General features: G+C 38.6%; 1 protein-coding gene across 5 annotated transcripts in view; it reads left to right on the forward strand.

The window, feature by feature from the left end:
• The window catches only part of GREB1L (GREB1 like retinoic acid receptor coactivator), a 127558-nt gene that overhangs the window by 67416 nt on the left and 44189 nt on the right, over positions 1-15953 (forward strand). Inside the window, exons 3-7 of one of the 5 annotated variants that reach the window (XM_079301241.1) lie at positions 1400-1571; positions 1844-2041; positions 9104-9280; positions 11722-11898; positions 13777-13914. In XM_079301241.1, coding sequence (XP_079157367.1) covers positions 1403-1571; positions 1844-2041; positions 9104-9280; positions 11722-11898; positions 13777-13914 — 859 coding nt within the window. In that variant the 5' untranslated portion in view covers positions 1400-1402. The remainder of the gene's footprint in view (positions 1-1399; positions 1572-1843; positions 2042-9103; positions 9281-11721; positions 11899-13776; positions 13915-15953) is intronic. The other 4 variants (XM_079301243.1, XM_079301242.1, XM_079301244.1 and 1 more) reach the window with 4 other exon arrangements.

The following is a 15953-nucleotide window of genomic DNA, read 5'->3' on the forward strand; positions in this document are numbered from 1 at the left end:
GTGTATCCAGTAGTGTAGTAATAATTAGCTCTCAGGTATTTGTCTGCACCAGCAGACCTCAAAGGCTGCTGGAAGTGGCTGTCATGATTATTGCCCTTTTACAGGTGGCCCTGAGGACCTTGAGCAACCAGTGATAAAGCAGGAATGGAGCTGTAGGTTTTCAAAATGTCAGCTTATCTTCTTGGCCAAGGTCTCTCCCTGTTTTTAGGGCTAGGTGACATCTAGTGAGGGGAAGTACAAAGATAATGTTATAAGGTTTTATACTTCTGTGCCTGTTGATTTACCAGGGAAAACTTTTCTCTGTTGAAATAAATTTCTCTGAAAGTTCAGTCTTGTGTTCTGTGTATTGGAAAATGTTAGATTGCTGTTTCTTTGGAGCAAATGTCATTTGGTATAATGATCTAGCATAGTGAAAAAAATCATGTTTCAGTGAGTCTCCCTTAGCTCATTTTAAAATCTTCCATGGCCACCCTGTTGCTAAATGTTTGAATTTGAGAGTTTGTATCCTAATGCTGGGTGCACAAATATAAAAGTCTATGGTCTGTGTGATGTCATCCAAGGAGAAGAAATAATCTACAGGTCTGTTTGTGCTTGAATATTTGGTTAAGTTCCTAAGTTAGGCATCAGTAGAAACAGAAATATTAATTGTTAAAGTAGATATTTAAATGGTTGTTATCACTCTATAAGTATAATGCATAATTTCAAATAAAGATATTTCACACATTTGCTGCATGTAGTTTAGAAGTTATTAATTTCTCTCTTTTTTATGTATCTCTTTCATTATAAGAGTATAATTAGATCCTTTGATAGGTCTGACTACATGTAAATTGCAGTATTATATTGAAGAGAGGAGGTGAAGAGATTCTAAGAAGACAGAGAAACTGACCTTCCATGTAATTTCAGTTAGTATGACCAAGAGCAAAAATTCAAGTTATTGGATGTGTTTGTGTAAAGTTTTCCTCCAAATAATGGTACACAAGTGGAAAACTGTATGAACACACTGACAAAAACTGATGAAGCCCAACTTGATTTTCAAATTATTATTTTTATGACTAGCCTTCTGTATTCTACCCTGAATATCCTAAAAAACTCCAAATAACAATGGATTTATCTACCCACCGTTAATATTTTTATACCAGGCAGGTTCTTGAGGCTGTTGAGAGGCCATGTATGCAGAAGACACACAGCAGTGTGTTGGAAATGTGCTAAAAGCTTAGTGAAACAGGATGATGCAGTCTGCCAGATCGAGAGAGAAACATGAATGTGCAGTGCTAGTCAGAGATGTTATTTCCACAGCATATTTTCTTGATGGATGACAGTAGGGTCTTTGTCTTCATTTGTAAATTCTTTGTGCTGGATGTTCCCATCTCCTTACCAGCTGTTTCCTTTGTGTTTTTAGATCATGGGGAATTCATATGCAGGGCAATTAAAGTCTGCCCGTTTTGAAGAAGCTCTTCATAACTCCATAGAAGCCTCCCTGAGATGTAGCAGCGTTGTCCCACGGCCAATCTTCTCACAGCTGTACCTGGATCCTGACCAGCCTCCGTTCCTGCCGGAAGGTAACCATGAAAGTATGGCACGTTTCACTTATTTTTCTGTGTGTGTGAAGGGTGGGGTGTGTTTCATTAAAAAAAAAATAGCAAAAAACTGCACAGCAGTTCATCGCGTGACAAAATCTGGGGTATCATTAAGGGGAAAGAATGGCATGCTGGTTATTTCAAAAGGAGAAAGTTGTTGTATTAAAAGTTGTTGAAAAGTTTAATTTACTGTTGAAAAGTTTAATTTTCTACATTGTTTTTATTTTTATTGTATTTCAATATTTTTTTCTATTTTTATTCTTCAGATGTGAAGCCAAAGGTCGAAGAGTTGGATAAAGAATTAGTACATCGCTATTCACAAAATGGAAACCTGGACTTTTCTACCAACCAAACTGTTAATGAAATGGAAGATGAAGAAGAGGATGAAGACATGTCAGATTCAAGTAGTCCACCAATCCCATACTCACAAAAACCTGCCCCAGAAGGGTCTTGCACTACTGATGGTTGGTATCCTTTTTTTTACTGTACAGTCTTCACAACTGATTCTTATGATAGTTTGTGCTCTCTACAGTTCCAATTCCTTAAAGTCTGACAATACAGTTTATAGTCAAAATCTTAGATCTGACAAAATATTAATTAGAAGGAGTTGTTTGAGGATATAAACTTTAAAGTATCATTTGAAAGCAGTCGAGGACTGGCTGTGGCACTTCATGAGTTTCTGAAAGCCCTTTTTGTCCATGGCTTTCATTGATTCACTCTCCTCAAAGAGGTTACCTTAGTTGGCATCAGCATGGCTGGTTCTCAGTCTATCCCTAAATGTTTCTCAGAAAACACTGGCAAAGCTGGATTTAGTTGCTTCCATGGGCAGAAGGAAGATTTGGAGAAAGAAAATGGGGAGGACTTTTAGTGTACTTTGTGTTCTGAGGTGATGAGAGGTTGGTGGTGGAAGCTGGTCTGTTTTGTCATCCCTGTGTGCCTGCTGGCTATTGCTTCATTACCCTCAAGCTGTTCCAGTTTGTTGTTGCTCAAGATGAGCAAAGTTGTTGACCATACTGTCTTTGTTTGGGTTTAAATATGTTAAGGAAAGAACCAGGTCATTATGCATGCACCTACCTATTTGACCAAAGAAAAATTGATGTGATTGGTTCATCTTACCCCAAAATGACTCTATTCTGAAGGTTTATCTTCCTCAGAAAGGGAAGATCTACTCACATTTATTAGATATGCTTCTTGTTAAAACATCTCCCTGCTGGCTTCAGACACCTGAAAACAAGAACTGTTCCAACCAGGTCCAAATGCCCTTCTTGACATTTTATTCAATATCCTCCTGAATCATGGAATTCCTTGTGCACAGCTCATCAAAAGCTGTATTTTGTAAAATAGTTTTGTACCTTACTGAAGTATCTGGTTATATGAAGTGACAGAAGTAAGAACCAACCACTGGTAATTCTTTGACGTTTTTGGGGGATGTTAGTGGCATGTGTTGTCATCTTTGCCTTTTCCACTTCCAAATGCAGCTCACACAAGCATGTTTACCTCTGTAACAGCATGCTGCCTATTCCCTGTAGCACAAAGAACAGAAGGGCTGGCTGGCTGCTGTGAAAAGATGGGGAATATCTCTGGGAGAATTTGTTACTCACACAGAAGTGTGGTTTTCTGGTCTTTGAAGGATTGTAAATTTGAAGGAGGAGGGAGGGAGAAAGTATAAAATTATGTATTCCTAGGAAAGTGTTCTCAGTTGAGGGCAAGTATCAATAAATTCTGCAGAATCTTCTGTGGAGAGAAGTAAAATTTTCAGTTCACATATTATATGTATGGAATACTAAACTTCTTAGTGTATCCTGGAAAAACTTGACCTTTCAGGGGCAGTTTTGTGTTTTGATTTTTATCCTTAAGACTTTAATGATCAAAGCCCTCTAGAAAAAAGTTTCGTGTGTTACATCTTGCAGAATTTTAGGGTTGTTCATTACTCATTTTTAAGTTTACCATTCTGAGTTTACAAAATCTGCCTTACTTTGAGATGTTCTCAAAGAATTGATTTAAGATAGCACTGTTTTTGTGTCTGGAAAAGGAAAGGACAACAGATTTTTTTTTTTTCCTAAATACTTTTGGTGATCTGTTAGGACAGCTTTACATAATTGCTTTAAATGCCCTGGTTCCCAAACCTTCACACTGCAGACAAGATATTAATCTGGTAGCTCATCTTTCATCTCATGGGTATGCCTTCCAGAGATGTAAGACAGGATCACTGCCATTGTTTGCATCCCTTATCTTAGTTCTTTAATTGCAAAGGTAAATAACATTACAAAGATGTTAAACAATACTAATAGACCATTTGAACTCACTGTGTTTGGACACTTTAAATTAAGCATGTATTCAATTGCTTATCCAAGAGCAAAATATTGGTACTAAAACCTGCAGTTCATAGCTCTGCTTACTATAAAACTTGTTTCCCACCTTTTGGATCAGGTGGGATGAAATCTTTTTTCCTTTAAGATATTTGTGCTGATTGCTTTTCCTGAATTCAGGATGAATTCCTGAATTCAGATTATTTTCTGTGGTGACTTGTTATTTTATTCAGATGCACTTGTCAGTCACATGGGTGCAGAAGGTAGATCTTAATGCCTTTAGTTGTCAACTAAAAAAAAAAGTGCCTTGCAGGTGAGTTTGTTGGAGATTCTTTCTCAGCTGGTTGTAGTATTGAATCTCTTAACACTCTCCTTAGCCCATTGGAAAGAGCAACTGCATTTGCCACTGAGCCTTGCTATTAGTCATGAAAGTAATATATGACTAATAGCTTATTTTCAGGGGTTTGTGGGGGGTGTCTTTTTTTTTTTTCCTGCTTAACACACATTTTTGTAACTAAAACTACTGTGAATATACGGTTTCAAGAAAAATTAGCTGCTTACTTTCATATGGGTACCTCAAATAGGCACCAGAATTCTTGCATTAGCAAGGAGCTGTTCTGAGCTTGTTTGCTGTAGCTTTGAAAGGGGCTGGTTCTAATTTGTGGAATAACATTCTATGCAAGCTGTGGGAAACACAATAGTATCACCTTTCTTTTGTTAGCAAATCCTCAATTTACCTGATGCTTAAAGAAAGGCCAAGGTAGTTTCAGAAGCAATTAGGTAAGCAGGTACTTAACACCTGATCAGTTACTCTGAGGTTACAATAGTGAATGACAGTGACCCCTAATTCATATGTAATTCCTGGAAGCTAATTCCTTATGCAAATACCTCATTTATAACAGTGCAACAAGGGGCTGGTACCCCACATGGAAACTACTTCTTACTGTGAGGAAAGGGAAGATAGCTACAGATTTCATTTTAAAGAAGATTCTAGCATATTGACAGCTGTGGGGATACATTTTCAGGGAGAAGGGACTGGATTACTTTAAATGAAGTGATGTTGGAGAATGCAAATATGCTTCTCAGAAGCAAAAACTAGTGAATTTTCTTTCAAAGAAATGAAGATGTCTGTAAATGCTGTTAATATTTTAATTTTTCGATGACTGCTCCTGGTATTTGCAAATATTTAATCGAAATATAAATGCCCATTCCTTATTTGAAACAAAGCTGAGATCCTGTGAGAACATGATGTTTTTTTGTATTTTTTTGTAGTTCAGCAGTTCAGCTTTGGACTTCTGCTTTTTATAATTAAATGTCGATAAAAGATTTCACAAAGAGAAGTTGATTCAGTTTACTGATTCGTGTTTTCTTCTCTTTGTATTTAGATTTTCATAAAAGGTACACAAGTAAGTTAAAGTGCCATTCTTCTTTAGAGAAAATGTTTTACTGCTGTTTGACATAGAAATGTAGGTGCCAGCACAATTATAAGTGAATAGTATAAAATGCAAATGGATTTTAAATGTTCTAAGTCTTAGACACTGACAGCACAAGTTCATCTAGTACTGAGACATTATGTCTTGTCTTTCCTAATGTAGAAATTATTATTTCTAACAGATAATTAATTACCAATGCAAAAGTCATGCAAAACAGAAAAGAAAATAAGGTTGGGGGGGCTGTGTGGTGCTTACCAGTTAGAAAAAGACAATGTAATAGAGGGTTAATCTTCCCTTCATCTCCCCACTCTCTTCCAAATCAATGTGTTTTGGGTGGAATTTCCTCATTCAGTTTCAAAAAGCAGCAGAAACTTAAAAGAGTGCTTTTCAGCCCTAAAAGTCAGGGGAAAGAAGGATGATGAAGGGCTCTTGAAGTATACCATCTGCATGTCTTTGAAGGAAAATTCAAACCTTTTCCTGCACAGAAGCAGATTTGCATCCTCTGCGTGTCTCCTGATGGAAGTAAATCCCAGCAGTACCTGGCCAAGCTCTGCAGCCCTCCCTGCTTCTCCTGTGGCAGCTGTTCATTGAGCAAGAGAAAAGCTCATGGAGGCTTGAGGGTCTGCCTGTGCTGCCTCTCTCACTGCCCACCCATTGGGATCCCTTCCCCTCTGCAGGAGGGGAGCCAGGGGAAACCATTTGGTGTCAGCCCTGTTCATTATCTCACCACCTTGAAAACGAGGTTTTGGCAGTCTACTGTGAGCTCTGAGCTGGTAGCTGCTTTCTGCCCTTGCTGGCAGAGAGTTAGAGATTATAAAGGTAGTGAATTTTTCAGCAAGATTTGTGAAGTTCAGGAGCTGGTTGGGTGACATCGGTGTCCCCAAACTTAATTCCCCTGGGGCAGCAAAGTAATTATAGCTCTCCCAAAGGCTGAACATCCCAGAGGCATGTACTGGTCAGCCAGCCTGCACATGCATACCTCTCTGATCCACAGATGTCGCCAGCCAAAGCACAGGAGGATGCCAGAAGAGATTGTGAAAGGAGGAGAAGGGGGAGCCTGCAAGGGGTCTGGGAGCACTGGATAAGTAAAAGATGATACTGGGGGTAAATTGTAGGAATTGTTTGCAGATTAGATAGGATGCAGCATTTCTACAGTCCAGTCCCACATATCCTAAATGATGGGAAATATTAAGTATATTAAGATTTACAGCCTCTCAGGTAAGAGGCTGCTGTTCCCATGATAGCAGGCCATTACTGAATTGTATTTGTAAACTTGTTAAGATGATGTTTTGTAGGGTTCTACTGTAGCTTCTCCCTTGGGGACTGATGCAGAATGGTGACACACAGCTGCTCAAAGCATAGCTGAAGTTGTTTTCCTCGTAGCCCAGAAAAAGCTGAGTCTTTTCTTTCACCTGGGATGTCGTGGAACACTGTTTCATTCACTGGGACATCAAAACCTTCAAGCACTCCACAGGGCTCAAAGCTTCTCATGTGATATTCACCCTTCTCCATGTTGTGTGCACCTCCAGAAAGCAACTCTTTATTGACACACAGCAACACTGACAACCTTCCTTGTGCTGGTATTGCTATTGCTAACAATTTTTTCAAAAACTTCTTGGTTGCCATTTGTGCTTCTGGACATTTCCAGAACATTTTTAGGTAGACACCAGGCTAGAAGCAGATTGTGTAAAAGCATGGCTTTAAATTTGTGTTGAAATCTTACTGCACTTGCTGTTTCATAATCCTTATCTACAGATTTCCTGTTTGCCCACATTGTCAGTGGTGGGTAATTTTTCTATTCTGAATCTAGATTTAAAGTGGTATTTTCTAAGAATGTCAGCTACTCAAATTTCACTAAATGCCTAAATATTTAAGGTCAGTTTTGAAAATTCTGGATATAATACCCAGGTGACATAAACATTTGAATAAGCAAATTTTATTTTGGATGTAAGGGACTTTTCCCCTGGATTTTTCTGTTCCTTTCTGAATTGCATCAAAAAGTGTAGGTAATACTTAGCCTGGTGCCTGGCTTTCTGTTTGACTAGGATCAATATGTTTTAAGAGAACATGCCTTAAGAAGAATTTAACACATTAAAATCAAGTGGCACCTACCTGATCAGAAAATAACTAATTGTACTTCAAATATGCAGATTTAATACTTCTCTCCTAAAACATATGTATGTTTTTCTTGGTAAGTTGTTGATATAGTCCAGTGATTCATACATGAAAACTTTAGGCACTGCATTCCAATCCATTGCCTGGAAAAAGGTGTGTGAGAGGGGTGAATCCAAGCTAGCTTTGGAGCTGCTGCTGGAACTGAGCTGATTGAAGAACAGAAGAAACCATTCAGCCAAGAACTGGTTCAGCACATTGTGAGTGTAGGCACAAGACTGAACCTGTATGGACCCTGTTTTCAGCAAGCTGCTGCTTGTGAGGAAATTCATGCAAGCTGATTCTGTGCATTCCACTTTACACTTGCTCTGTGCTTGCTACAGTTCTGAGATAAAACCAAAACCCATTAACTTGCTGAGATTGCTGTAGGTTTTTGTCACTGGAGCTAAGAGCACAGACATATGTATCAATAATGGCTGAGGTGGCTTTTGGTTAAGTTGTGACCACATTATGTTACCAGATGCTTAGACAATGTCTTTCTCCAGAATTTTTTTTTTCTTCCTTGAAATTTCTGTGACAATTAAGGACTACGTGAATGACATTTTAAATGAAGTGTAAGTAATAGGTATTGATAGCCTAAGTCTTAAAAGCTATTGCAGTAATTTCAGATTTCACAGCAATCTTGATTCTTGTGATTATGATTTTCTTAATTTATTGTTTTATTTAGCCTGGACCCTGCTGTGGGTTGCCTTGCAATGCTTTTTATGTGACCCACCCTGCTACCTGCTCACTGCAGGGCATAGAACAGCAGAAACTCTCTCAGTCCCCATTTTTGCCCACTTCTGCTGCCTTAGCCCTACATTGATTAGAAGCCCAAGAAGAAGTGTTATGTCCTTATTTTGTGTGCATATGTGTATTTCAATGGGGAAAAAACTTAATTGGGGACTTGAAAGTCATGCAGTCCACTGAGACTTCAAGAGACTCAGCTGGAGACTTAGGGAAAACATGATTAATATGTCTAAAACCGTGAATTATTTATTTGCTGGAACTTCTAGAATGTGTAGAGATTTTTAAAAATTATTTATTAATTAAAATAATTAATATGTAATAAATTAATTAAATTAATTATTTTAATGCAATAAAATAATTTTTAGTAGCCACTACTAGACTTCTGTCATAAATTTTTGTCCTTCTTTTGTATTACTTAATTGTTTTTATGTATCAATCCTACCCTTCTGCTAGCAACAAAGACAAAATTTTTTCTCTTGAAAAAACTGTGAACTAAAGTTTGGCAGAGAAAAAATAATCTCTGGCATGTTTTAAGAACTGTTTTCTGTTGTTAAATCACAAGCTTATGCTCTTATTTTGATTTTTCTGAAAAAATGGGCTTCGGAGCCATTTGATGTTTAATGTTTGGACACTTAAATTTCTTTTGTGCCTGTATATGTTCAGCATATTTTAAATAATGTTATCTATTGCCTCTGAAAAACCCTCAGCTCGTGGTTCTGATGAGATGCTATCTCAGTTTCCTCTTTTTCCCTTAAAAAGGATATATTAAAACCCCAGTTACAGCATCAAGTTGCAAAGCCCATTTACTTTTGTTACTGATAAAACAAAGAAAAGTAAATGAATTGTTTTGAAGAGCTGTCATTTGTTTTGCTTTATTTTGTAGGTTTTTGTCAAGCAGGCAAGGATTTACGGTTAGTATCACTGTGCATGGAGCAAATTGATATCCCAGCAGGCTTCCTGCTGGTAGGAGCCAAATCTCCCAACCTTCCTGAGCACATTCTGGTCTGTGCTGTTGACAAGAGGTTTTTGCCAGATGATCATGGAAAAAATGCACTTTTAGGTAAGAGATCTTTTTTCCTTTGTGCCATAATAATTCAGAGAAAAAAAAAAAAAGCCAGTTGAAAATTATCTAATGTCATTTCAGATAATAACCTTCTATTAGATATATGTTGAGGAGAAGAGTGATTTCATTAAATCAAATCTGTAGATGAACCTGCCTTAAAAGCCCATTTTAAAACAAGTCCCTGATTCCACAATTAACTACAACTGAATCTCCTAGATTTCTGTGTGGGCAGAAGTCAATTGGAGCCCTGGCATTCTAAATGTGAACTACCCATATACTCCTTATCTCTGCTGGAGCTTACAGCATTTTCACTTAAGAAGAAATATGCTCATGCAAGTATTGAAAACGAACTGTATAATTTTTATTTTTTTTATTAAGGGATGATTTGTGCCCTTGGCTTCACCAGGATCATTGTTCTCAGTAGAAGGTCTGGGAGCAATTTGCTTCCCAAAACCCAAAATACATAGGGATGTCCCTCCTCCTTTCCCAATTATGTAATAATCTGTTACATTTAAGAAGTTTAAAATTTTAAAACAACAATGTTTCTTGGTAATTGAAGGCAGGCCTATGTACACCTAGATTTCCTGCCTGGATCACAACTGGTGCACATTTTAACAGGCTAGCAGAAGTGATTTAATGTATTTTGGCTCCTTTAGCCTGTTTGGAATTTACTCTCTCATTTCTCCCTCCAGTCATTGTTCTGCCTAGGATATATTCAGAAAGACCTTTCATCAGGAAAGAAATAATAACAAAGGATAAATACCCTGATTTAACTGCATTGCTCAAATTCTGATCCAGACCAGCAATATGTTGTGTAACTATTGGAAACAGCTTTGTTTTGTGCTTTAATGTTACCTCTCTATTAAATCCATTTAATATGCTACTACACACTGTAAACCTTTGGGCCTAAGGCAGAAATACCCCTGGCCTGAGGTAGATTGAGGCTGTGGTGTGCTGTGCCCTCGCTGGCTGTGGCTGGGGATGTGGGATAATAGGATACTCTGTGTACCCTTCAGGATCCACAGGGGCTTCTCCCCTGCTAAGCAGGGGAAATGTCAGGAGTTAGCCAGTAAGAACTACCTGATAGACAGGCAGATGGTGTTTAAGCATGATTTAATGTGGTACTGCTTGTCTTTGTTGGTAAGGCTCCCCCCATCCCAGCTTTGAATCCATCCATCATCCCTGGTCTCATTTGGTGATGAGCCTGGTGACTCACGTCTCTGGCACTGTGGGTGTGTTGGAGTGCCTCAAGAGCTGATTCAGTAGCTCTGTGAGACCCTGGTTACTCTTTCTGAAAGCTGGAGATGCACCAGTAGATCCTGTGGGATGCAAGGGAGTAGAGAAAGAATGATTCAGTCCTAGGAAAAACAGGATGAAGAAATTTGCATCTTGGCATCCTTGTCCAAGCTGATAATGAGGCACAGTAAGGCTAAAGACAATGGCCTAATTATTAAGAGTTTTATGGATAATACATTTTGTCAAAAACACTGAATATCTTTGTCATAAACCTATTAATTTGGCTGACAGGTGGTTGTAGGAACCAGCATCCTCCAAGGTGCTTGCCATTGTGGAAAATAATGACAGTAGCAAGAATGAAAAATTGATTCTCTTACAGATCTTGAACTGATTAGTAAATGGAAAAAAAATCCCAAACAAACAAAAATAAAGCATGTCCACTAGATGTGAATCTGCTAGCACTTTTATAAATCATTATTCCATAAATCATATTCCAGAGAAAATCTGTTTCATTAAGGGTTGAGAACAATTCAGAGACAAGCAGCATGACAAGTAAGACAGGAGGGCTTAATTGTCCAGCATTAGATAATAGAGGGCTGATTCAAACAACAAAGATTTTTAAGGCTGACCCATTTCAGAACATGCCCTGTGGGTGCCATCATTACGCCAGATTCCCATTAACATAGCTATGAATGGCACAGGAAATCAAGACTGCTTATAATTCTTAGTCTGGATCATATCCTCCAGACCTCAACTCAAAATTTCACCTTTTTCTGTGAAACCTTGTTGGGAACATTGCAGAAAAACAACCTTTGTCCCTAAATTTGTTACTTTATTGAGAAGCTGTAGGTTTTTTAAACTATTCTGAAGCATTCCTAACTTTGGCTGGGCAAATCTTGACATCAAGGGATTGTTTTCAAGACTTGAATAGAATGTAATGTTCATCTTACTTGGAAAATATTTTGTATAAGAAGCCTCAGGGAAAATTCATTTGATGTTCATTTCAGTCATATGAAATTGCTCTGATGGATTAGCCACTGTTTTGAGAGAGATGCAGTTTGGGACCCATGGATATTTAATATAGAAAAAATGGCCTCCAGTCCCTTGGAACTGGATGTGCAGGTAGGTTTAGATGGCCTTATTCCTAGCAGATAGTACAAGACACTTAATCTGTTTGTGTATCTTCTGCTTTGTTCTTCCAGGATTTTCTGGGAATTGTATAGGCTGTGGAGAAAGAGGATTTCGGTACTTCACAGAGTTTTCTAATCATATCAACCTGAAATTAACCACTCAGCCAAAGAAGCAGAAGCACTTAAAGTACTACCTAGTAAGAAGCTCCCAAGGTGTACTGTCAAAGGGACCCCTTATTTGCTGGAAAGGTAATAAAGGTGCCCATTCAATTAGGGGTGTTTTATGCTGCTAAGGGTGATGCTGAATGAAAAATTGCAAGTTGCTGTTGAAAATGTATTCAAAAGCAACTGCTTGAAGGGAAAATTCTCACTGCTTTCACTGAAGTTTGGATTTTGCCAAAGAAGTTTAAGTCTTAGTAATAACTATGTGATTGTAAACACTCTTCTTTCATCTCCCCATACTTTTGGTGGCAGCCCTAGATCTGCCCACCTTAGAGTGTGCAGTCATCTTGGTAGAAGAAAAGAGGTTACTCAGTCTGATGATTCCTTTATGTGCCTGGAGCAAGGTGACTCACAGCCAGGGCTGCAACATTGGTTTTCCACTGATATTCATCTTTGCAGGTGCAATCCAATCTGTCTCATGCCTGAGGATAGCTAGCATGCCATAAGATTAAGAAAGCTCAGGTCATGGATCTCAGGGAAAGCAAAGACTTGGATGCTCCTGCCATTTGCAAAATTTCACTCTTGGTCTTACCCTCTTACCAGAGTATTATATGCTACAAGAGGGTACATTTGTGACCTCAAGGCAAGGTAGCTATGGGGTGTCTTATTGGAGGATGCAGGATTTTGGAGCTAGAACCATGCAAAAACTCAAGGAAAGAGTGCCTTATCTACTCACTGTCTACCAAGCTGGTTTATGTGCAGACTACCTGACCTTTTCATCTGTGGTCTCACTCAGAGAGGACAGAGTTCTATCTGGTCCCTGTTATTCCAAAAAATTGATGAGAGGAGAGGGGAAGCTCTGCAGGAGGACTGACAGACATCTGAAGAGTCACATCCTGATGTGAATAGCAGCATGACACCAGAAAGAGATGGTTATCACCGAGCTGTATGAGTGATTATAGTTTGTATCAGTTAGTGGGTCAAAAGGATCCTGGCTTCAGCTGCTTTGCTCCGTTACAAGGATAATTAACTACTGCTTTAGAGTGCATGTGGCTTTTCAACAGCATTTTTCAGAAAAATGGCACTAATACTTAATTTGGTAGTCAAGTCCCAAATGCAGACAAAGGAAGCCTTATTTTACTTTTGAAATCTTTTTTCTCCCTGATGCTCATGCAGTTGGAGTTGGTGTGTGTCCTGGTAGATGCAGTCAGGAGTAACGCACATGTAGAAGAAGCAGCTACTGGTTTCACTTCTGGCTATATGCTAATTGCAAGTGTTCTGAGCACCCATGAAAGTTTAGAAAATCAACCAAGAGTCAACCTCATGGGCATTACTTTGATAGGTTCTACCCCCATATTGCTACCATCCATCTGGTAGCACTCTTCACTTACATTATAGGTCTGATTAGAAGAAGAGTGCTTTTAAGAAATTAAATTCTTCTCCTAAAACGAGATCTTGATTAGATCTCAGTTTTAAAAATGGATTAATATGTGACTTTCAAGGTGACTTTCTCCTCCCTCAACTCAGTTTTCATCCAGACAGACACTAACAGCACTGAGATCTCCCTGAAGGTTTGTGGAGGCATATTAAAAATCTGGTTTTCAGCACAATTTCTCCTTTTAAAAGGCAACATATGACGGTTTGTATACAGGTTGTGCCACAGCAGTCGCTGAGTGTTTTCTGGGACATGTCCAATACCTTCAAATCTCTTGGAAGCTGTGATCTGAGGGCTCTTGCCATTTTGCAGCATCTGGTCTATATTTGCCTGGCCCCCTGAGTGGCCCCCAGGGAGGTTTTCTTAATTAGAGCACAAAGCTGACTGTACCGCGAGTCCGTATTTTCGTTGAATGCTGCCGTTTGCCGCTGTTTGTTGTGCGTGCTGTGTGTATGCTCTTCACATTTTGTCACCTTCAGCCTGTTGCTGAACCTTGCTGCTGAAGGAGGCCTTGTTAATATGTACTGTAGCTGCTTCGTTTGCAGAATGTAGAAGCAGGCAATCATCTGCTGCTAGCCTCTCTGCTAAACCAAATCCTTCGGTGTCACCGTCCACGACCCCAGAGGGTGGATCAGCTAATGGATACAAATCAGGGTTCACTCAGACAGGTAGGAGCTGAAAGTGCTGTAAAGATAACCATTGGGGGTGGTAAGTTACCTCAGACACTGGTGGGTCAGGGATGCTGTAAACAACTGGGTATTTACCTTGAGCCATGTATAGATTACACTGGAGAGGACGCCTTTCAAAATTTGCTTTGGCAAAGATTAAGACCCAGGTGAGGCTGAAGGTTACTCTCAAAACAACAGTTGATGTAAAAGCGTTAAGGGATCTTCTGATTAATTTATTTGATTCTGTGCCTCCCTGTCTTTGTTTCATTAATCTTTTCGTGCATCTCAAAAAACTTCAATTACACATTTGTAGGGAAGTATCTACTTAGCATGTAAACTAGGCTATTTGTCTGGAAAAGGGAAATAAACTCCTTTTAGGGAGAGGGGGGCAGACTTTATTTTATTTTTATATATTACTTGCTTATTTCCTTCTTAATTTAAATTTTATTGCACACAGAGGTGTACTTAGGATTGCAAATTCCCCATATGCATACAGTGGGTTTGTTTTAATGAGCTAGCAGGTCACTCACAACTATTCTAGAGAGCTTTTAATGATATCCTAAAATAAGGAGAAAATACACAAATCATATAGACATTGACTGACAAAGAAACAGCATCTTGATATCATGTATCTATTTATTTATTGCAAGTGGACAAAGTGCTCTTGTTTGAGCACTTTCTCAAATTCTTGTTTGTTTCTTCCTCATTGCTTTTATTGCAGCTTCGTCTATGCTGTTATATGTTTTTGTGTCTGTTTGTGCTATTTCTTGAAAAATTAAAAACAAGAGAAAATGGCCTGTTAATTGTTGTTATTAATTGATATGAATGTCCAAAACCATATTTCTTTCAAGGAGTATGAAATGCAGATACAAAGCAAGATGGTTAAAATACTTTTTACACCTAGAAAGTTTGTTAAAAGGAGTAACAAACAATAGCTAAACACAGCATTCATGTGAAACTATAATCACTGATTAGTATTTTCTGAGGCACTTCCCTCAGGTGGTTGCCTCTGTCTCTGTTGGGGAAGCTAAATGCTTTAGGCTTTGGGGAAAATTCAATGGCTGTGTGGTTTAAACACATCTGCATTTCATTGCATGATCCCTTGGCTTCCAGATCCAGGCATGAGAACTGTGCAGATGCATGAGAACCTGTTTATTTGGAACAACAAAAATTCTAATATTTACACAGCTTTGTCTTCTATTGTATCTGCCAAGTTAATAGATACACCTTTTATATATGGCTTTCTTCTTATCACTCCCTGTCATTTTCAGTCTGCTTGGTCTTTCTGTGTGTCACTGTTTGTACTCCTAGGTCATGCTCATCAAAATCTTTTCATCTCCTTCTGCTGTTATCTTCTAGTGAAGATAATGCCACATACATACACATTAATCCCCTGTGACTGGGAGAAGGGTGGAGAGCACCTTTAATTCAATGACATAAATTCTGACTTGTCACCTGTGATGGAGGGCTTTTCTGGCTTTTTCTCTTCTAGATTCTGCATAGCTCTTTCTACTGGAGTTTGCTTCTTGGTTGTTTTAAAACAGGATTACTTATTAGCAGGTTGTTTTCTGAAATGGTTTTTAGTTCATCACCAACTCACACCCCTTTTTTTCTTTAAGAGTTGTGTAAATATTCTGGTGAGAAGTTCTATGAGAGTTCTGAGTTCTCTAAGATACATGTAGGTAGTTATGGGCATACAGGTCAAAAACACGGTTTTGGGCAGACACTTGAGAGGGGAAAATTAAATTCATCTGTTAAGCAACAAAGCTTTACAAGAGAAAGATGAAGAATTGTAATAATTGGTATTTTAACAGCTGTAAGTCCTGCTTAGGTGACAGAGTGGTGTTTAAACATATACCAGCCACATCCACATTCACAGTTAAAATTTCAAAAATATGTATTACGACTAGAGATGGGGTAAAAAAAATCCCCAAAGCTTCTGGACAGTTTATTATGAAGAAACTTTAGCACTACATATGTGCTACATCATATTTAATGACAGACCAGCATCTCCCTCCAAGGGCCCTAACCTGGTGGTC

This window comes from Erithacus rubecula (genome assembly GCF_903797595.1).
Source record: "Erithacus rubecula genome assembly, chromosome: 3".
Classification (NCBI taxonomy): domain Eukaryota; kingdom Metazoa; phylum Chordata; class Aves; order Passeriformes; family Muscicapidae; genus Erithacus; species Erithacus rubecula.